General features: G+C 43.7%; 1 protein-coding gene across 2 annotated transcripts in view; it reads right to left on the bottom strand.

Moving 5' to 3' along the window:
* Positions 1–22,051, bottom strand: part of FSTL1 (follistatin like 1) — a 52,966-nt gene extending 30,915 nt beyond the window's left edge. For both annotated transcript variants that reach the window (XM_084835374.1, XM_084835375.1), the window contains exons 1-4: positions 21,882–22,051; positions 21,683–21,745; positions 9,156–9,260; positions 5,612–5,741 (exon numbers count right to left, since the gene is read on the bottom strand). In XM_084835374.1, coding sequence (XP_084691500.1) covers positions 5,612–5,741; positions 9,156–9,260; positions 21,683–21,745; positions 21,882–21,908 — 325 coding nt within the window. In that variant the 5' untranslated portion in view covers positions 21,909–22,051. The remainder of the gene's footprint in view (positions 1–5,611; positions 5,742–9,155; positions 9,261–21,682; positions 21,746–21,881) is intronic.
* Positions 22,052–22,926: the final 875 nt, after the last annotated feature.

Raw genomic sequence — 22,926 nt, 5'->3', positions numbered from 1 at the left:
GGCATGAGAAATTTGGATTCTGGGACCACAGGCTATACTTCCTGGAAGATGGACTGTTGGCAAGGGATGGGTTGCACCTCACAAAGGATGGGAAAAATGTGTTTGGCCACAGCATGAAGAACTTCATTAGGAGGGCTTTAAACTGAATCCTACGGGGAAAGGAGACGTAAAGTTGGAAGCTCACTGGGTGACTTTGGGCCAGTCACAGACTCTCAGCCCAACCCACCTCACAGGGTTGTTGTTGTGAGGATAAAATGGAGAGGAGGAGGATAATGTAAGCCTCCTTGGGTTCCTTGCAAGAGGAAAAAAGGCGGGGTATAAATGCAATAAAATAAATAAATAAATAAAGTTGGGGGTAACAATGGATGAAGGCTCATGCACCGCAATGGAGAGAACAGCTCTAATAGCACCCAATAATAGTCTTCAGACACATGTAAGAAGAAAACCAGACTATGAAGCACATAGCTAATGCCTCAGTGATGGGAAACAAACAGAACAAAATTGAACTCTTAATACAATAGGGAAATTACGACTTGATAGGTGTAACTGAGACTTGGTGGGATGACTCCCATGACTGGAATAAAGCAATTGAAGGATATAACTTGTTCAAAAAGAACAGGAGGAACAGAAAGGGAGGTGGGGTTGCACTGTATGTGAAAAATACATATCTCTGCACAGAAATACAGGAGGATGAGCTTGGTAGCCCCATCGAGAGCATCTGGATCAAAATAAATGGAGCAAAGAATAAAAGGAACCTGGTGGTCGGAGTCTACTACTGGCCACCCAATCAAGGAGAAGACAAGGATGAAACTTTTGAAAAGCAAATAGCCAATGTTTCCAGGAAGCGTAATGTAGCAGGAATGGGGGGCTTCAATTTCCCTGGTATCTGTTGGGTGACAAATTCCGCAAAACATGTCCCCTCCAGGAAATTCCTGACTTGTGTTGCTGGTAACTTCCTCCTACAGAAAGTAGAGGAAGGAACTAGAAGATTGGCTATTCTTGACTTGATCCTAACCAACAGAGATGACTTAGTGGATAAAGTAGCAGTTACAGGAACTCTGGGGGAAAGCGACTATGTTATACTTGAGTTCTTGGTTCTAAGGAAGCAAAAGCCGAGTGTAGTCAAATGCATACCCTGGATTTTAGGAAAGCTGATTTTAATAAACTCAGAACAATAATAAGTAAGGTCCCATGGCAAGCGACTCTAACCAGAAAAGGAGTCCAAGATGGGTGGGAGCTTTTAAAAAAGGAAATTCTCAAGGCACAATTACAAACAATTCCAACAAGAAGAAAAGGTGGAAGACAACAGAAGAAGCCAATGTGGCTTCACAAAAAGCTTAGAGATGACCTGAAAACAAAAAAGTACATATATAGGAAATGGAAGGAAGGCCAAGCTACAAAGGAAGAGTACAGGCAGGTAGCACAGAATTGCAGGGATGGCATCAGGAAGGCTAAAGCTGAGAATGAGCTGAGGTTAGCGAGGGATGCTAAAAGCAACAAAAAGGCTTTCTTCAGCTACGTGCATAGTAAAAGACAGAGAAAAGAAATGGAGGTTCAGCTGTTAAATAAGGATGGCAAAATGATAACAGATGACAAAGAAAAGGCAGAAGTGCTCAATTCCTACTTGGGCTCAGTCTTCTCCTGAAAGAGGGCCTATGACCCCCCCTGACAAAGGCGAAGTACAGGCTGAAGGGGCAAGATTGCAGCTTGAGATCGATAGGCAAATGGTTAAGGAACACCTAATTACTTTGAATGAGTTCAAATCTCCAGGTCCAGATGATCTACATCCTAGAGTACTCAAGGAAATGGCAGAAGAACTCTTAGAATCACTGTCTATTATCTTTGAGAACTCATGGAGGATAAGTGAAGTGCCAGATGACTGGAGGGCTAATGTGGTCCCTATCTTCCAAAAGGGTAAAAAGGAGGAACCTGCGAACTAACGACCAGTCCGTCTGACATCAATCCCTGGGAAAATTCTGGAGCAATGGTAAAGCAATCCATCTGGAAGCACCTTGAAAACAATGCAGTGATTACTCAAAGCCAACATGAATTTGTCAAGAACAAATCCTGCCAGACGAATCTGATCTCATTTTTTGATCAGGTAATCTCCCTTGTGGACTGTGGGAATGCTGTAGACATAATATACCTTGAGCAAAGCTCTTGACAAAGTGCCCCATGATATCCTGATGAGCAAACTAGCTCAAAGTGGGGTAGATGAAACAACGATCCAGTGGATCCACAGTAATTAGCTTGAGGCCTTTAGTAGCAGCTTTCCAGTGCTCTGGATTCCGTGCTTGACCACTACATTTGGATTCAAAGGTCAGTATCCAAAGCATTGCACTAGTGAGAATGGCCGTTAGTGCAATGGGAAGCTAGCTGACCTGTCCTTTCCTGGAAATGCTAGTTGTGGCTAATTTCTGGGGTTGCTCTAGGAACCATTAGTGGTCATTCATACTAGCACAACCTAATGAGTGCTGGTGAACTGCCAACTTTGCATATTGCCCCAAACTGCCCCAAACTGCCAACTCATACATAGGTCACAGTTCCCTGCAAGGCACCAAAAACGCAAGTAGGGAGCTCACTGTTTGTGCTGCATTGTATATGCAACCCAAATTTTGACTCAGTGGACACTTTACTAGGGTATAAAACTTTCCCCTTTGGCATACAAGACAAACAGATCTATCTAGGCAAATAAGGCAACAAAATGATTCAAGAAAAGAATGGAGAAACCCTGTCCTGGGAAATATAGGGTGGGCACCAGAGTGGAGCAGGAGAATGATGCTAGGAAAGGATTACAAGGAACATTCTTAGAGACCAAATGTACCCTGGGTTAATCTGTGCTAAACCCACAGGTATACTAAACCCACAAGTATCTGTGCTCAAGCAAAAAGAAAGGAACTGGTACCTGAACTCAAGGGCAGTTTTAGATTCCAGAACAAAGTGTACAAAGGGCTCAATGACTCAGAGGCTGGACTCAGGATGGGGCAAAACAAAGGGAACAATAGTTCGATGGAGGAATGAAAGGAAAGCTCAGAAAGGTTCCTTGCTACTTGACCTAGTTAAAGCATGCTGGATACATGGTAAGAGATATATAGCAGAAGATAATTATCGACAAAACAAAACAAAAGGTACCAGGAGTGGTGCCCAGATATACTCTAAATCTGATGTGTCTGGTGGGTGGAAATGCTTCACGACTAGGGTGTACTTTCTGCCAAGGATCTGGGTTAGCCAATTGAAAGATACAAATTTAAAGATACTGGGACTTAGAACAGGTGGCTGTTCCAATGCCTTTAAGGGAGCAATCCTATCTAGATAGGCGGCCGCCTCCGAATTTGGAGGCGAACACCTATCCAAAGCAGGGCAGAAGAAGCATGGAGGGGATCGTTCCCTCCATGCTTCTCCTACCCTGCTTTTTCGGCTGTCTAGCCGCAGGAGGATGGAGCAGGGAAGGATGAAGGACATACGATGCAGGCAGTTACGCTCTCCCTGCTCCGGAATGCCCCCAGCCACGCCCCTTTTTGGCCGCTCGGAAGTGGGGGGAAGTCAATTCCCCGGGAACCAACCTCAGAGCACAGGCTCTGAGGTCAGTTCCTGGAAACCAACATATCCTATGGCCAACTAGTCACTGTCTAGCGGCCATAGCATTGCTCCCTAAAAGACTGAATATGGAAAATAGAAAGAAGCTGAACAACACAACACAATGCCTTGTGCGTTGCAATAACACATGTATGGTTGAAGCTTAGGCCAATATTAGCTCCCAGAGTTTCTCCACTGTTGTCCATTTTTTTCATTGCATAATTTTCAGCATGCTAAAAGGTATGGTGATAGGAGTTTTTTAAAAAACAGAAAGGATTAGAAATAATATATAATTTTCAAAGAAGGGAGAATAATTGAATATAAGGGCTTAGAACAAAGAGGCATTCAAATTCCAATACCTCAGTACTTACAAGTAAGTACTTAACTCAGTACTTACAAGTAAGGAAAGCATTTTACAAGTAAGTAAAATGTCTAGGACCAATAATATACTTTAGCTAAGTTTGAAAAATTAATAATTACTTGTGATTCCCCAAAGGGATTGGTATTAAGATGATAAAATATACTTTCAGAACTACAAGAGCAGGAGAGAGGGATAAAGGCAAGATGGGAAAAATGTTTAACATCAATACATTAGATAAACAATGGGAGGATGAATGTTCATATATTTGTGGTACTTAACACCTCATAGACTGCAAAAAATATATAAATTGCCTAATGCGTTATGTTGGACATGCAGCCAGGATTTTGCAGATTTTAGACACGTATAGATGTATGGTGGGGCTGCAAATACGTAAGAGTTCTTTTATTAATGTAACTAAAAGCATAGAAAAAAGTACAGGGTGTAAATTGCCTTTGGTTCCAATTGTGTTATTTTTAGGTAAGATAGATGGATTGGTACCAACTAAGAATGAATAGATAATTGCAACCATGTTGTTTTCCGCTTAGATTCTAATAGCAAAAAAACTTGACAAAACACGAAGTATAGTCTCTAAGGGAACAGGAAAAAAATATTTGGCATCGAGTATCAATGCATAAGATCTCCTATTGTAAAAATTATGAGAGGGTCAAGTTACAAAAAACGACTTTAGATCAATGGGACAAATGTCTTCGGTATTGGAGACAAAAGAATAATTATTGGAACATACAGAAAGAGATTTTAGAAGTTGATTAACAGCTATAATTGAATATAATATACATTTGATTGGGGAAAAAAAGCAAAAGAAGTAATAAGTTGAGAAAGCATGATTATTAACTGATTGTAGTAAGATATGAGAAGTATTTGTTCTCTTGTGTTAAATGATATTATTAATAAAACATTTTTACAATTAATATATATCTACATAAACAAGTAATGCTTTCACTATTTGTATTTCCTGCTGCTAAATTCACCTTCTGAAGGCCTCATCGTGTTTTCTTAGTCTCTCTTTATTTCCTATTCTGCTAGATTTATACAACCCACTTGTGTGGTGATTGTCACAGGACACACACAAAACACTCTTTCTGTTGACTGGCAGTTTTATAACAAGTGATTTGTAATGGGAACTCCAAATGACCAGTCTATTGTAGTTATCATGTAAATGAGTTGATTGTAGAAATTCGCATTCAAGTTATGGCATGCTCATGTGGCAGACTCAGAAGGAAGTGCAGGATTCTTTTTCTTCCCACTGACATCCACTTCTTTTTCCTCCCCAGTTCCTTTGCAACTGCTCTGTCTCACAAGACCAGGGCACGTGTCCCTACCAACTGAGAATAGGGTGGGTGTTCTGCTGATATTATCTCTGTAATGGGCAGGGCTGTACTTCTGTTTTCATGGTGATCAGAGAGTTAGCTCCTAGCTATGTCACCTTCTTATAGCTTCGGCTCTAAGGCCAGTGCTGCACAAGGGGTGGCACGCTTTGACAGCAATGTTTATTGTAAATAAGCACAAAAGGCCAGATTCTGCCATATACTGAGTCCTATGTCTTGGAAATTTTAATGTTCCCAAGGTGGTTGGACTAAATTTTGATGTCCTCTACAATCTACCTAAATGGAGCAGCAGTTGTTCCAAGGATGCTCCAACTTGAGCCTGACTTACCTTTGCAATGGCCATCATAGTCCACCTGGATCTTGGAGCCAGTGAGGCAAGCATCACGATGCAACTCACAATGGTTTAGGTATGTTTTGCCATTGCTGCCACAAACTGGCCTCTTGTGGGATTTACACGTCTACAAGAAAAGAAAAAGAAGCAGTAAGTTAAGGCTCAAAAGATGGAGGAAGGGGGGCATGGCATAAAGATCAGCATTCACACAGACCATTTGCATTAGCAGGGTGTGACACTGACCATTAAAAAACAAACTACAGATCCACATTATAGTTACCCAACTAAACATATCTGTTTTAAAGAACATAAACCAAAGCTGGACTTACTAAGTCTTTTATTGTAACACATTTTGTGTAAAGTGTCCACTTCTTTGTAGATGTCAGTGTCTATCTGTATACTGCCTGACCTTTCAGATCAACTACTGAGGGCCTGCTCTGTGTCTTCCCACTGTTGGAGGTACAGTGAGTATGCAAAAGGGATGGGGTATTTTATGTGGTTTTGCCAAGAAAATGGAACACCCTACCAAAAGAAGTTTGCCAAGCTCCATCACTGCTTGCTTTTCAATAGTGGCCTTGTTCAGATATAACAACAACCCACCTTATGGGTTCTTGAATCATGGGTTGTTGTTGTGCCCGCATTTGGGACTATGGGTTAAGTATGGGTTGTTAACCATCAACAACCCATGAAGAAAACTCATGGTTTGTTATTGGGTTGTGAACTGTGGGTTGTTTACACCATGAGCTGTCCAAACCCAGAATCATGGTGTCAGGGGAAATCACTTGGGCTGAAGGAGAGTATTGCCCACTCTGTGAGCCCATCGCTATTGGCACAGCAAGCAAGCCATCCGACCAGGTACTAGTAACCCCATGCATTTCTCTAGTATGAGCAGTCCCATTCAGCTTCCAATGGTACAGAGAAAACCATCCATGCCATCACGGTCCACAGCAACTATCTGACAGGGAGTGAATCATGCTGTTCATAAAGTGGTGTGGGGCACTTTCCCCAGGACAACGCTATCAGAATTTGACCTTGCCACGGAGGCTGCTATGGAAGTAAGTGCCTCTGCCATGCTAGGTCCCTCTGCACTTCCTAGGGTCCCTTTATGACAACAGTCTGGTCTGCTGGGGTACCTATCCAAACTCCAAATTTACTTCTCCCTGAGTTAGAGGAAGGGCTGAGTGGTAGAACCAATGACCCTCCGCCACTTTAGCTGGAATTGGCTTGGCTGTTTTTGGAACCAAACAACCCTCGTTCACCAGTTCCCCCTACACCCAAGGAAGGAGAGATGGACATTGCACAGTACACAGAGAAACCCAATGAGTTAAGATGCTGCTTCTTGGTGAGCAATAAAGTGTTAATCTAAGTAAGCTGTGTTTAAAAGAAGGTGCTAATATGGCAATGTTGACATTCTTTCTTTGACAGCATGTGTTTTTTCTCTTCCCACCCAACACCCCATCTTTACAACCAAACAGTGGAGGTGCAGGAGGAGCAGCCACAGCTCAGAACAGAGGACTGAGAATGTGCACCAGAGGAAGCACCGTCTCTAAGCTGCGATTCTCTGTTGTTTGGTTTATTGCCATTCCAAAGTAACTACTTCCACCTTCAATCATCCCGACCCTGCGCAGCATCAGGTTAGAAAGGGGGCTGGTTTCTCATCCGTTTCCCCTCCATGTCTTTCCCAGCACAAACATGTGTCTACTCAGGAGTAACTCCCATTGTGGTCAATGAGGCTTGTCCCAGAAGTGCATACTCCCAAGATTCCCATGAATCAAAATAACACATTTAAAGAGCCTTATCTCGAAGCTTCAAATGATTGCAGCAAGGCAGTTAGAACACGGTGTTCCTTTCATGATTGTCGGGGGGGGGGGGGGAGAAAGAGAGTGATTTCTGTGGATACAGTGGGGGGAAGCCACCCAGGATTTTATCAAAGGAGAAAGCGGGGAGAGACTGGAGCAGGGGGAGAGCCTCTCTTATTGGTTGAGCAGCCCCTGCCAGAGGGATGACATTCAGTCCAACCCCCCTTCCCATCCAGAAGTATGTTCTATGAAGCAACTGCAATACACTTGCTCATCGAGCCCTGCGCAGACCAAAGCCGGCTCCCTGAAAAATCCCGGTAAGCCACGATTGGCTTCTCCCTCCATCTCCTTCTGTTGTCATGGAAACCCCCTCCTGGGTCTTTTAGCTCTTGCTATTCTTTGACTTCTCTCTAAACCAGTTCCTCTTTTAAGCTGGGAGCAGGTCAGTAATCAAATTGATAACAACAAGCAGTCAGTCTTCTAACGGCAAGTTCTCGTCTTCAGTCCCAACATAAACACATGTATTTTATCACCACTGCCTCTCAGTTGTTGTAATATTCAGCAAAAGTTGTGTTTGGGCGTATTTGGCAAATTACCAAAAGATAACGGAGGATCAAATCTACAGCTTGGGGGTGCTCCCTGATCCTATGCTGTCCCTGGATCTTCAAGTGGCGGCAAAGAGTGCCTTTGCACAATTATACTTGGTGCGCCAGATGCAACCCTTCTTGAGTCAGTCTGACTTGGCAACAGTTATCCATACCTTGGTTATGTCATGTTTAGACTATTGCAATGCACTCTACATGGGGCTATCCCTGAAGAGTGCCTGGAAGCTTCAATTGGTGCAAAATATGGCAGGTATGTGAATGATATCAGGACCATATTTCAGAGCAAGAATTCACATAAATTGTGAATTAAGGATGGGGCATATTTAATGTATTGTCATTGGCCAGGCTGTTGGTTTCTTGTCTGATATTCTTCCACCTTGAATCAACTTAACTGAAAGAGCCATTTCTGTGACATATTTGTACTGATAGTGGGCTCTCCTGTACTACTTCTCAACAGCCTCATGTGGCTGCTAATTGGATTGGGGGAAGGGTATCTAATGATTTTGTCCTGCTGCTATTTGTTCCGCTGCTATTTACCATATGTTTAAAAACTGACTTACTGTTTGGGGAAGGTGATATACAGCCAGCAAATAACTTTAAAATGAAATAACACAAACTCAAGGAATTCTTGTACTTTCCTATGTTTAAAATATGCTGTAAGCACCTCATGGCTATGATTTGTCTTTTTGTTGACACTCTGTAAAGTGGCAGTCCTATTGATGGCTAGTAACAAAAACACATAATTAATATAATCATCATCATCACAAATAGGTACTCAAGACAGTTTGCACAGCCATATTCCACACAGTAGTCACAAGAGCAATTACTCTAGGAGGGAAGAATTACAAAATATTGTGGTGTGAGCGCTCAGAAAATGTGATATTGCTGCAATGGAGGGCTATCTTGGGAGAAGACATGCAGCCTCTGCACCGCAAAAGGGAAACAAATGTGCGCTATTGTGCAAACCCAAGAGGACTGTACAGAGAAGCCCCAAGTAAAGTATAATGAGCAAAGGTATAGGGAGCGCTATTGCACATAATGGTGCTCCATATTTGGAAGAACTCTGCATTTTCAACATCAGCCTTTGATCTCAGTAATCCCAGCATTCTGCTGTCAAGATGCTGATCTTGACCTTACCTCAATGCACAGGCACGTTGGCTCACTCTTCTCTGTCACTGCACACTCCCTGCCAGCCCCACAAAAAACATTGGCACAAATTTTGGATTTGCTCACCGGCTCTTCCTATATGGCATAAAGAAAATACATTGTTGAAATATCAGCCTCATTCAGAAAAAGACGGTCACTTCAGATGGGTTTCCTTTATATTTTAGGCAATAGCACTACAAATGCTGTTATACACTAATCATAACTGTATGGAAATGCAATTTAGGTATCAAGAACATTCTCAGCTCCACCATGCTGCAAAAGCCCACATATTTGTTGTTTAATAATGTATATATTTGCAGATGTACACAGAATAGCAATAACTTACACAGATTGTCCATTCACAGATTAATTTTATCAGACGTTCATAGCAATCCACTTTTGCTAAATGCAATGTAATATAGCCAGGAGATCACTAGGGTTAACTGGTTGCTGTAACTTCGAAGCTTCAGATGTTTGCTTCAAAGTGACTGTTCTTTAGCACCACCCAGGAGACACGTGTGACTTAAGGAATGTCACAGACACGAACAGTCATTGGCTAGGAAACTGCCCTCCACAATGCCGAAGCTTGCCCTGCATCCTGGAAAAACCACCTGGATTTGACCAGCCCTGTGCAATATGGACAACCTTGAACCGAATTCGCACGGGTCATGGTAGATGTGCAGATGCTTTATAAATGGGGCAAAACAACATCATCAAATTGTGATTGTGGGGCTGAAAAACAAACTATCCAACATATAGTGACAGAGTGTCAAAACCGAGCCTACAATGGAGACTTTGCTGATTTCCTGGTTGTGATAACTGAAGTAAAAAACTGTATCTGTAACCTAGACATACATTTGTAATATTCCTGTCTATATTTTATATTTTACAATTCATATTTAATATGCTCTATGTTTTTATTGTAATGCAATGTAAATGTGCCATACAATAGATGATAGATAGATAGATAGATAGATAGATAGATAGATAAGCAAGCAAGCAAGCAAGCAAGCAAGCAAGCTAAATGGAAAGCCATCGGATAACTAGTTTATAAGTAAAAAAAGGAAAATCCTTGCAGTGAATTCCTATTTCCAGGACTCCTGGGGGACATGCAAATTTGTCTGCCCTTAAGGTTAGCCCCTCCTCCTCCAGTCAGTAGACAGGGTCAATGTCTTACCAGTTTCCTCCAGCAGTGGTGGTAGTATCACAGATCTCCAGACTGGTATTACAAAAGCAGAGAACCCCCAAATTTCCCTTTGAAGTAAAAAACATTAACTATAATACTATAACACTTAATCTGACTGTCAGCTACTGGAAGAGGAAAACAACCCAGTAACTAAAAGTGCTAGAACAACAGCAACATCATGTGAAAAAGGGAACTTCAACCCCAGGAATCCCTGACTACCACCCCATATGTGCAATGGAGGCAGAAGCCCTAATAGCTCCTCTGAGTCATCAGTACACTGGACTGAAGAGGTGGGTGTATGGCCTCTGGGAGTCCTGGAAACAAAAATTCATGGTAAGAATTTCTTTTTTCCCCAGGACTCCTGGAGTGCATGCAAATTAGCCTATCCTTAGGGATTTATTACTATGTGCAGCCCCTTTATGTCATGTCTTCCAGTCTCTGTGTTGGTTCCAGGGAACTCTTCTGCATATTTACAGGTAAGTTAATATTTTCTTTTCTGAATACCAACAAATGCTGTTTTTAAAGAGAAGGTTGAGGCAATGGCCATCTCCCAAGATAGAAGGGCCAGGTCTGTACGTCTGTGAATATGTCTTTGGTTTCTTGTGAACAAGTGTCATGGGTCCTCCACTCCTCTCCTACCCATGCTTGGCCTGGAGTGGAGGCAAACTGGCAGTAATGCCGGCTCTCCTCTACAACTGTCCGAGCAAAAGGAAATGATAACAGATGACAGAGGAAAGGCAGAGGTGCTCAGTTCCTACTTTGGCTCAGTTTTCTCCCAAAAGAGGGTCTATGAGCCCCCTGGCAAAGGCAAAGTACAGGCTGAGGGGCAGGACTGCAGCTTCAGATTGATAGGCATATGGTCAAGGAACACCTCGTTACTTTGAATGAGTTCAAATCTCCAGAGCCAGATGAACTGCATCCTAGAGTAATCAAGGAACTGGCAGAAGAACTCTCAGAACCACTGTCTATTCTCTTTGAGAAATCATGGCGGTCAGGTGAAGTGCCAGATCACTGGAGGAGGGCTTATGTTGTCCCTGTCTTCAAAAAGGGTAAAAAGGAGGAACCTGGGAACTACAGACCAATCAGTCTGACATCAATCCCCGGGAAAATTCTGGAGCAGATGATAAAGCAATCCACCTTGAAAATAATGCCATGATTACTCGAAGCCAACATGGATTTCTCAAGAACAAATCCTGCCAGACAAATCTGATCTCATTTTTTGATCAAGTAACCTCCCTTGTGGACTGTGGGAATGCTGTAGACATAATATACCTCGACTTCAGCAAAGCTTTCGACAAAGTGCCCCATGATACCCTGATGCGCAAACTAGCTAAAAGTGGGCTAGATGAAGCAACAATCCGGTGGATCCACAGTTGGCTACAGAATCGGACTCAGAGAGTGCTTATTAATGGGATCTTCTCAAACTGGGGAGAGGTAACAAGCGAGGTACCACAGGGCTCATTCCTGGGCCCAGTGCTCTTCAACATTTTTATTAATGACTTGGATGAGGAGGTGCAGGGAATGCTGATCAAATCTGCAGATGACACAAAATTTGGGTGGGGGGGATAGCTAATACCTTGGAAGACAGAAACAAAATTCAAAGTGATCTTGATAGATTGGAGAGCTGGGCAGAAAACAACAGAATGACATTTAATAGGGATAAATACCAAGTTCTGCACCTAGGGAAAAGAAACCAAATACACAGTTACAAGATGGGGAATACGTGGCTCAACAACACTACAAGTGAGAAGGATCTTGGAATTGCTGTAGATCACAAGCCGAATATGAGTCAACAATGTGATGTGGCTGCAAAAAAGGCCAATGCTATTTTGGGCTGCATTAATAGAAGCATAGCTTCTAAATCCCGGGAAGTACTAGTTCCCCTCTACTCAGCACTGGTTAGGCCTCATCTGGAGTACTGTGTCCAGTTCTGGGCACCACATTTTAAGAAGGATGCAGACAAACTGGAGAGGGTCCAGAGGAGGGCAACAAAGATGATCAGGGGAATGGAAACAAAGCCCTATGAAGAGAGATTGAAAGAACTGGGCATGTTTAGCCTTGAGAAGAGAAGACTGAGGGGAGATATGATAGCGCTCTTCAAGTACTTGAAAGGTTGTCACAGAGAGGAAAGCCAGGATCTCTTCTCGATCATCCCAGAGTGCAGGACACGGAATAATGGCTCAAGTTACAGGAAGCCAGATTCCAGCTGAACATCAGGAAAAACTTAGAGCAATACGACAATGGAACCAATTACCTAGGGAGGTAGTGGGCTCCCCCACACTGGAGGTGTTCAAGACGAGGCTGGACAGCCATCTGTCAGGGATGCTCTGACTTGGATTCCTGCATTGAGCAGGGGGTTGGACTCGACGGCCTTGTAGGCCCCTTCCAACCCTACTTTTCTATGATTCTATGAAAGGAATGGCATCGAGCCAATTAATGTAAGCACCTCACAAAGTTTCTGTATTAAAATATCCAATTTCATCCAAGTTTTTCCAGCATGTCATAAATGTTCCCCCATCCTGTTAAATTTTGGAGGCCAGCCGAACACAAACTCTACCCCACCTTACTTATTCTTGGCTCTCACATCCTCTCACATCATTTCACTAAAACAGCTGCAAAATACACTCCTAGGGAGGAAAGAAACCATGCCCATTCAATCATATCCCACATCTCTAGGAGGTTGGCCAATCAGGGCACACCAGAGTTCCAAGGTTGCAATGACTAAAGCCATCATTTTAAAAGCAGCATGAGCCTCCCTAAGGACTTGAATGCAAAGCCAGCAGCACTGAAAAAATGTTCTCCAATTTTGTCAGTGGACTGGAATGCCTTTAAAGAGAAAAACTGCAAATATGTACATGGCAAATAACAGCAATGTTCACTCCTACCCCAGTAGCTTTTCCAACTTTTCTATCACAAAGCATTTGAGAAAATCAGTACCTTCTGCAAGATGGAATATTGGGTGTTTCTGACCCGTTACCAAAACATTAAAATGTTACACAATTAAAAATAAACCCCTTTCTGCATCTACCTTTCCACATTCTAAACTCATAAATTAACCAAAATGGGATCAGTTTAATAAGTGCCTGGACTAAATAATATCACTCTTGCACAATTTGAGGCTGAGAAATTGTTTTATATGAAGGCCTGCATAAGAACTTTGAATCTACATGTTCTTGAAATTCTCAACAGCTCCATGATGTGAGACTATGCAAAATAAATTTGAAGACATCAAGCCAGTATTTGGTACATCCTCAGATCATTTTACACAAGTCTTGTTCTTTCCTCTGCCCCACCAGCTCTGACATTTCCCCAAGAAACTGACCCAAAGTCAACATAAGACTGGCTATGTTACAGATTCTCCATTATGTTATTTAACACCAAATAGCATTTGTCTAGTCTCACTGCTCAAATTTAACTTTTAAGCGCCTGCCTCTCCGACACAGAACTACTAATCGCAAATGTGTGCAATACAGCACAAGGCCATCTTTAAAACAAAGTAACATTTATCTACAGGGTTAGTCAAAATTCCAGGCCAAAAAATATAATACTAGGGGGCATATTATTGGCCTTCTGATCAAAACAATGACAATGACTCTGAGATATAAAAAGATATTAGGGAGGAAGGTAAAATAGACTATCTTCATGCACTTATGCACATGGTGGTTAATTAATTCCCTACTGGCACAACTGCCACCATCCTCCTACCAGTGCTGAGAGTCACTGTAGGTAGGAGAGTGAACGAATTGGGACAAAGGGAACACACAGTTCCCCAAGGGATGAGACAGAGAACAACCCACACAGCAATTTAAGAGGTCTCTGCCTCTAGTTCCCCCTACCTTTAATAAAGAAAACTTTCAGCAATGCTCTTCAAATTCGGAGGTTCTTTAAATTTATGTTCGGATAACCTTTCTTTGGAACCACATCCTCCTGTTCCAGGAACAACTCCCATTGCACAGAGAATCAAGAAATTTTAAATATAGGACTACAAAAACAGTGAGCGAGAATCCACACAGCCACACAAAATGATATGATCGTATCCTCAGAGCCACACAGAGAAAAGCAGTCTTTGGAACCTATTGCAAAAGGGGACACAGAGGAGATGAGCCACATAGAAAAGCATCCAAAATACTAGTAAGCATTACCACCAAGTTCTGAACATTCTTGCTGGTCATTTCAAAATGAACGGAATGTCACCATGAAACACCCAGGCAGCAGGCCTTCTCTGTAGCAGCACCCACTGTCTGGAAAACCCTCCCTCGTGTAGTTCAGGAGGCAGAAAACGTGACATCTTTCAAGCACCTCCTGAAAATACACTTGTTCACCCAGGCTTTCGCTGGGCTGTAAGTAAATTAATTATGCTGCTCCATTTTGCAACTCCTTGATTTTTACTGTAGTTGGAAGTGTATTTAATGCTGTGTTTTTAATATTGTATTTTAATATTGTGAACCACTGAGAGATTTTATTATATTCAGCAATATAAATGCAACAAATAAACATTCAAAAATACATCTATTCATGAGCATCCTCTCTCACACACACAAAACCCCCTCGCCATGCTTCTGAGAAACCCAATTACATATGGAATAAACAAGGTCTCAGCATCCAAAAATACATCTGTTTACATAAGTATCCCCCCTCCCCAAGAGGCCCTCTCCATGCCTCTGAGAAATCCAGCTTATCATGGAATAAGCTAGGCCTAAGCATCCAAAATCCACCCCTTTCCACATCCACAGTGCAACCAAAAAGGAAAAAAATGCCTGAGAACCACAACTAAGAAATGTGGGGAGGGGGATCCAGAAAGGACATAAAGGCTGCAACCCTATAGACATCTACCTGGGAGTAAGTACCATGGAATTTCCATCTCTCTCTCACACACACACACACACACACACACGCACAAAAGTAACCTTTGCATTTTAGAAATGGACATTCTGGAAACAGAGTAGCTTAGATAAAAAGCTGCTTGCTTGCAAAAAAAAAAAGAGAGAGAGAGAGAGAGGCATTTCTGTTAGATTCCCTGATTTAGGAGCTTGTGGTGACCTATGAAACAGACCAGACTGCTGAGTTAACCTGTGGGTATGGAAAAGAAAAGCTGCCCAGAATGGAATTTTGAAGAGCGCACTAAAAAATCCCAGTGCTCCTAAGTCCCTCTGCACAAGCTGGAGTTAAGACTTTGCAATACCCTTACACTTGCAGGCAAGCTCCTGTGCCTGTGGAGCACCATTGGCTCAAGGGGCAAAGGATGGAGGCATGGCAAGTAGGGAGCAGAGCTTAAGAGGAATCCTATGCTTGCTCAGGGCTCATTTGCACCTGCTTTGAGTGCCACTTAGCTGCCTTGGGAGCCATTTCCTGGTAGAAAGGCAGGATATAAATTGAATAAATAATAAATGAATAAATTCCCACCTACTGTGTTATACCTGCATAATGTGTGATGAAACATAAAACACATCACTGAAGTCAATAAAGAGCACAGATTATTGCCCCCCACCCCATCACTTACTCTGCAAGGGCAAGGTTCCCCAGGTAAACCCAGGAGGGGAGCAAACCTCAAAGTGGGATTCCTCAACACCCTCCTTCCTTCACCCTGAGCGCTCCAAAACACTAAAACACCCATTACAAGAATGTCTTTCCAACTGCAATATGGGGAAACCAAGAACAGGAAGCAAAGAAGACTAAATGAATAGTTCTCACAATGGAGGCAGGTGAGCTCCCCCAAAGAATCTGCATTGGGAGTGGTGTTTTTAAAACTGTTCATAAATTATCTAGTGTTAGTGGTGAGCAGTGAAGTTGCCCAGTTTGCGGATGGCACCTTAATATTCAGGGTGGTGCAAACCAAAGCAGACTGAGAAGAGCTTCACCAAAACTTCTTCGAAGTAGGGGAATGGGTAACAAAATGGCAAATACAGTTCAACATTGCCTTATTAATAATCACAGCAGGGCAGAGCATCCAGTCCCCACCATCCTCACATTGGGGGAACATCTGAAAAGGGAAGTCTGTTCTACACATGTAGCCTCCCCTATGGTATATCCCACTCTCCCCATTAATTGCATGAATGGAAACATTCACATATGGGTTGTAACCAAGTGTAAAGTGATGGACATCAGGGCAAAAGAATTCATAACTTCACGTATATGCTGATGGGGTCTGAACTGCTGGTAACTAACCAGCAAAGCAATCTTGGGGCTGTGGTAAGTAGGTCAGTGAAGATGCTGACCCAGTGTGCAGCAGCTGTGAAAAAGAGGGGGAAATGTGGGATATAATAAATAAATTCTGTGTTAGGGACTATTAGGAAAGGGATTGAAAATAAAGCTGCAAGTATTCATGGAGGAAAAATATTTTTATGGCTACTAGTCATGATGGTTATATTGAACCTTCACATTCAGAGGCAGCACGATACCAATAACGGGTACCAATAACAGGTTTTTGCCTTCATATCCTGCTTGTGGGGTACCCAGAGGCATCTATCTGTCCATTGTGGGAAACAGAATGCTGGACTAGATTAATATTTGGTCTGATCCAGCAGATCAGACCAAATATTAATTTTATGTTTAATCTTATGTTTAGTGCTTATGATCCATTTTCCTTGCAGGATCAGAGCTGGGCCACAGAGCAGAACAAACCCCTACTGGAAACAGCTAAAATGCAGCTCCCTATAAAGAATGGCCCCTCCTGCCCCTCTAGATCTCCCACCCAGCCAGGCATGTATCTCAGCTGCCTTTGCAGCAGAACCATATCCCACCGTCCCTCATGCTCCTGCTACATTAGCAGCCTGTCTCTGATTGGTCCGTTTCATACTAGGGGTGTCTTGTTCTGCCTTTGCTGGCTCCCCCCATTCTCAGACCAGTGCCAATTCCTTACCCAATGTCAAGCACCCCCACCCCATCCCAGATTTCCAAGCCATTGCCAGCTTCCGCCCTCTCAGCCAGAAGGGTGCTCCCCTTCCCTTCCCTTCCCGCTCCCCCTCCTCCCTGGTGCCAATTCCTTACCTCCGCACCCTGTCCCAGCCCAATCTCCAAGCCCAATTTCAAAGACTTTGCCAGCTCACCAGCAATAAACCAACAACACAGAATAATTTAAAAAAAAAATTTATTGGTGCACAAAGCAGTTTATCAGGTGCCTTTGGCTTGCTTAATACTGTTTCGAATCTACTAAGGCACTACCTGGCATCATTTGGGGGTTGGGATGGCTAGCTTGAGGGTGACAGTGGTGGTGAAAGTGTGTGTGGGGAGGTTCAGTCTCCTGGGTTGTGGAGAGGATGCATCTGCTGAGCTGGGAAGGGGTGGCATGGCTGGAAGGGATGCCTACTTCATAGATGGAAGGGTTGGCTGCGTTGGGGTGGGGACAAGCAACTTCACTACTCTCATCAGCTAGGGCACTGCTATGGGTTTAAGCCCCTTTACTCATGGGAGACATGCAGATTATGGTTCCAGATCCAGTCAGCAATGGTGGAGCACATCTGTCTCGCCTCCTGGTGAGTTGTCGCTTTGGATGCTGGATTTAGGGCCATTGGTGGAGGCTTGTTCCGTGCTACAGGGGAGTATAGATTAGGGCATGACAGGGACCTATAGAAACGTTGCACCACAAAACAGGGAGAACTCATAGCTTCTTGAAAGTTTGCAGAAATGCAGCAACATTTAATATATAGGATCCCCATATGGGGATGCTCCACGTGCAGTGTTGAAAAGATGCACGACTTTGCATTATCATGGAAAGCGAGGATTTATCCACATGTGAAGCCATTTGGGGACCATGCAGGGGGTGGGTTTGGAGTCGGAGACACAGCTGAATGTGACAAGAAGGCAAGCTTGCTCAAGGTCACTCCGCCGATTACACTCAGCTTGGTCACTGGGGCAAGCAAAAATAACTTTGTAGAGTGCATCACCGAAAGGTGAGGGAGGGAGGAGTTGGACAGCGAAGGAGGGGGCAGGCTGACTGCAGCACAATCTAGTGCTAGGTAGATCTCAGGAACAGAGATCACTCACAAGGACCAGAGCAGCTGTGTTTTTGGCCGCTCTTGCCAAGTGGCTTTGTAGGCATTTGCCATAACCCATGCTGAAATCATTGTGGCAGTCAGATGACACGCCAGCCTATTGTTGGCAAAATAACCCCTACTGTGAATCATGGGTTATCAGGGTTGTTTGTTGGGGAAAAACAACCCACCCTACAGAAAACTGTCTGGATTCGGACAACACACTAACCCATCATTAGTTGTTCCAGAAAACAAACCATTATTGGTTGGCATGTTGTGCAAACCCAGTCTACATGTGGTAGGAATGCAAAATTATAAAAATGTTTTGGGTAAAAAAATATGCTGAGCATAGTAAAATAACTATACTGTGAACATTGTCAATATTTGATGGACCAAACAAAGAAGTACCACAGGAAGAAGTCCTCATGTTTTTTATATTGGCAGTTAGCCAAGTGATAACAAAATCCTGGAAAGCAAACATGGCACCATCACAGGATCACTGGCACAATAACATGTGGAATATAGCACTAGCTGAGAAACTGAATAAACAGGCAAGAGGATATACTAACACTGATGGTATGTATATAACAGTAGTGGGGAACCTGTGCTTAGAGATAACAAGGAGATTGCCCTGCACGCTGCTCCCCTCCCAATGGAAAGGCAGGCAGCAAAAAGGAGAATCCCCTTGTTCTCTCTAATCACAGATTGGAGATAATGAGGGGATTCCAACTGGGAGGAGGAACAGTGCACTTCGCTGAATCCTTTCCCTTTGCATACCACTCACCACCTCAATTGAGATGGTGTCCAGTACACTAAGAAGGTGCCTGGGCAGGTGGGAGAGTGTGTGCTGGCAAATGAAGCTGTACTGGTTGATGCACTGGTTGAATCACCCACCTGCTGCATTAGCTGGGGTGGCTTTGTTGCATGTGGGCCTTCTCCAATGGGAGAAGCCCACATGCAGCAAAGCTGGGTTCCCATCCAAAGCACTGGGTGGATGATCAGCCAGGGACCAAATGATGTCAAGGGGTGTGGTCACACCTTCTGATGTCATTCATCCTGTGGAGAGCCTGGGGTGTCATCTGGCTCCCTATTAGAACCCAGTTCCCCACCCCTGCTTTATAGCAAACCAGTATTATTTTATTGTATATAGAAAAAGCAGCAAACAACCCAGCATGTTCATATTATTGTGGAGAGGTATAAATTATCCAGACCTAATTAACCTAAAGCCATAAAAAATAATGGTCTGTTCTCTAAAATTAACTGGAATATTTCAAATTATATTGTGTTTCATCTCCTTTTGATGTTATTGTAGTTTAATGAATTGTATGGAAGTTAATAATATATATTTAAAAAGAAAAAAAGAATGTGGACAGGACTAATCCAGTAGACAGTTTACTTATACTTTCAAAAAGCTTTTGAGAAAGACTCTCACCAAAGACTTTGAGCAAACTTAGTGGTCATGAAATAACAGGAGACTTCTTCTTGTAGATCTGAAACTGGTTAAAAAGAGAAAGCAGAGAGTAGCAATAAATGGCTAGTTCTTGCAGTGGAGGGATGAAAGAGGGATGAAGGAGTTCTACTGGGCAGTGCTCTTTAACTTGTTTATAAATGATCTGGAGTTGGGGTGAGCAGTGAGGTGACGAAGTTTGCTGACAACAACTTATTTAGTGTGATTAAAAGAAAAAAGGGACAGCGAAGAGCTCCAAAAGAGAATGAGCATTAAATTGGCCAGTGCCAATGTGATCAAGTATAAAGTGATGCACCTTGGGCAAAAAAACTCCCAGCTTCACATATATGCTGATGGGATCTGAACTGGCGGTGACTGAACAGGAAAAGGATCTTAGAATTGTGGTGAATAGCTCAATGAAAATATCAGCCCAGTGTGCAACGACTGTGAAAAGGCAAATTCCATGTTGGGGATCATTAGGAAAGAATCAAAACTAAAATTGCCAATATTGTAATACAACCACTCTTGGAATGCTGTGCACAGCTCTGGTCACAGCATCTCAAAAATGGTAGTGTAGAGCTGGAAAAGGTGCAGAAATTGGCAACCAAAATAATCATGGGCCTGGAGCAACTTCCATATGAGCGGAGTTTGCCAAACTCTTCTGTAGGAGGTAGGAGTGGGATCCCCCCCCCCTTTTCACCTTTGCTCTGTGAGAATCTTGCTTCATACAATTACTCACAGGCTGCATAGTAACTTATTTTTCATCTCCTGATTAAATATAGGCATTTGAGAAATGATGGCATTAGAGTTTGTCCTATTCTGTATACTGTTCTGTTACTGTTGCAACAACAGAATAGGAAATATTTTTTCCACTGAAAATTATTCAATTTTATTTATTTATTTTTACTCAAAGCCAAATTATAACAGTTCAGGAAGAATTTGCCTCCTTTTATGTTAATCTGCAGTTAACATAAAAGGAGAGGAAAACGTGTGCAGGGAAGAGAACAGGGCTGAACCCACTAGGGACCTCAGATCTTCATAATACATATTCTGTCCTTTTGCCCAAAGCAGCTTGAGTTCATTCTCTTTAATCACTTCCACATTTTTCTGCCATAATGATCAAATACTTTGTCAATGACCTCACTTTCAGGGAGGCTGCCTAAAACTCTGGGAATTCAGACACCACTCCTTCATTTCTAGTCAACAAAACCTTTGTCTTTATGCTAGTGAGCATAACACTAAACCGCCCAGAGAGCTCCGGCTATTGTGAGGTATAGACATGTAACAAATAACAACAACCGTAAAAAAAAATACTTTCCAGCGACTTGCCTGGAAAGGATAAAAACGCAAGGCTTCCTAAGGAGGCCTTTCAGACCTCATTTCACTCGCCCTGAAAGTTTATTGCCTTCTTAAGCACGCAGGTCCAGTGTAAACTTGAGATCGCCAGTTTTGTTCCGCCGCCCCCACCCCCATCCCCCAAAGTTTTTTTTAAAAACCTTTCCATGAACGTTTCCACAGGAAAACAAAGCTATTTTTCTTTTTTACGTAACCTACGTAAAAGCTTTGATGGAACATAATACTGCTCTTTTTAAAAGTGGTTCCTTCATAGAAAATATAAAACCAAACCATCTCTCGCTGTGATCCCCAGATTATCCGTTATTCCCTCCCAAGCTTCAGTCCTTCCCACTTTTGTTTCCCCAGATGAAAGCAGACACGCGCTGCAGGGCGCTCCGCGGGGTCACACAGCTGGCGGCGGCCTTCAGACTGGTCCCTGGAATTCACCCCAGATACCCTCCCCGCCTCCCTCCCTCCCCAGCCCTACTTTTGCCTAAATCTGCGGGGCGCCTTTCCCAAAGCGTCGGCTGTGCCAAGAAGCGCGAAGAGAGCGGCGCTTCCCTCGCATCGCATCTCCTACCTCGGCCCGGAGCCCCAAGGCGATCCCCACCAGGGCGAAGAAGACGGCGAGGCTCTTCCGCTGCTGCAGGTGAGAAAGAGGGAGAAGCAACGAGAGAGATAAGGGACTTAGTGTGCGGGAGGGGAAAACTTCGGGGCCCTCTTCGCCTCCGAGCCCCACAACGAGGCCTTGTTCCTGACTCCCTGGAGAACCCCCTCACCATCTTGCTGGATCCTGTTGTAGCCATCCGCGGGACTTATGAGAAGGACGCGCTGGCCTGTCTTTTCTTCTTCCCTTTCTGGGCAATGAACGTGATGCTCGCGGATGCCTGGAATGAAAGCGCGCCTCGCTCCCCGCCCGCCGCCAGCAGCTCCTCCCCGCCACCTCTGCAGCTCTCCTCCTTTCTCGGTTTCTTTCCTTCCTTCCTTCCATCCCGCCCACCCTCCATCACAGACAGACGGGGAGGGAGGGTCGTCTGGCGGGACGCAGCTCGCGGGGTGGGGCTGGCCGGCCAGAGAGGCTCTGGCTCTGTAGGCGTTCCGAACGATGAGCTCAAACGAAGGCGAGCTGAGCTGGGCCGCAGCCCGCGGGAATTCGAACCATCCGGACATAGGCCTCTCGTTCTACCTTTGCCTGCTCTGAAATTCTGTGGGGTTTCTCACTTATTTACCTTAATCGTCACGTTGATCACATCAGTCTATCTATCCCAAAGGCCCAACCAAACAGCCTCAGTTTGCTAGAATATCAAGTATTGGGGTCTGTGTAGTCCCAGGTACTCTTTCCACTGTTGTGCCAGGCTGTCATATATTTGCCATCCTGGCTTCTCCCACCCCAACCTAATTTGGCCACAGATTGTCACTATTCAGTGAGATATTTGGATGCTTATGTGCCTCCCCGTGATTGTGTCATTCTTACCACCAACCTCCTCTTTCCCTCGCTCAGTTCCAGCATAGTTGGAGAGGGGAGATGGAGGGTGCTTCCTAGACAGAGGTCTCCTAGCACTAACAGCCAGGAGGCATTTTGTAGTTATTTGGTCTTTTCTTCCTTAACGGGTGTTCTGCAGTAAGAATAAAGGTGGAACAAGCAGTGGGAAAACATGAGTGGATGACGTCATCTTAGACCCCTTGTAAAATTCCACAAATGAGGCACGGTGATGGCAGGATAAAAGCCTTGTCTAGAAGCACCCACATTCTAGCCACTAGATGTCCATGTGCACATGTCTAGTGACTGACGATACACAGTGGGAGGGGAAAGGGCAGTTGAAC

The sequence above is a fragment of the Heloderma suspectum genome, chromosome 2 (assembly GCF_057233095.1).
Source record: "Heloderma suspectum isolate Gila_16-S chromosome 2, 16-S_ref, whole genome shotgun sequence".
In the NCBI taxonomy this organism is placed as follows: domain Eukaryota; kingdom Metazoa; phylum Chordata; class Lepidosauria; order Squamata; family Helodermatidae; genus Heloderma; species Heloderma suspectum.
This window is presented reverse-complemented; position numbering and strand designations above follow the sequence as displayed.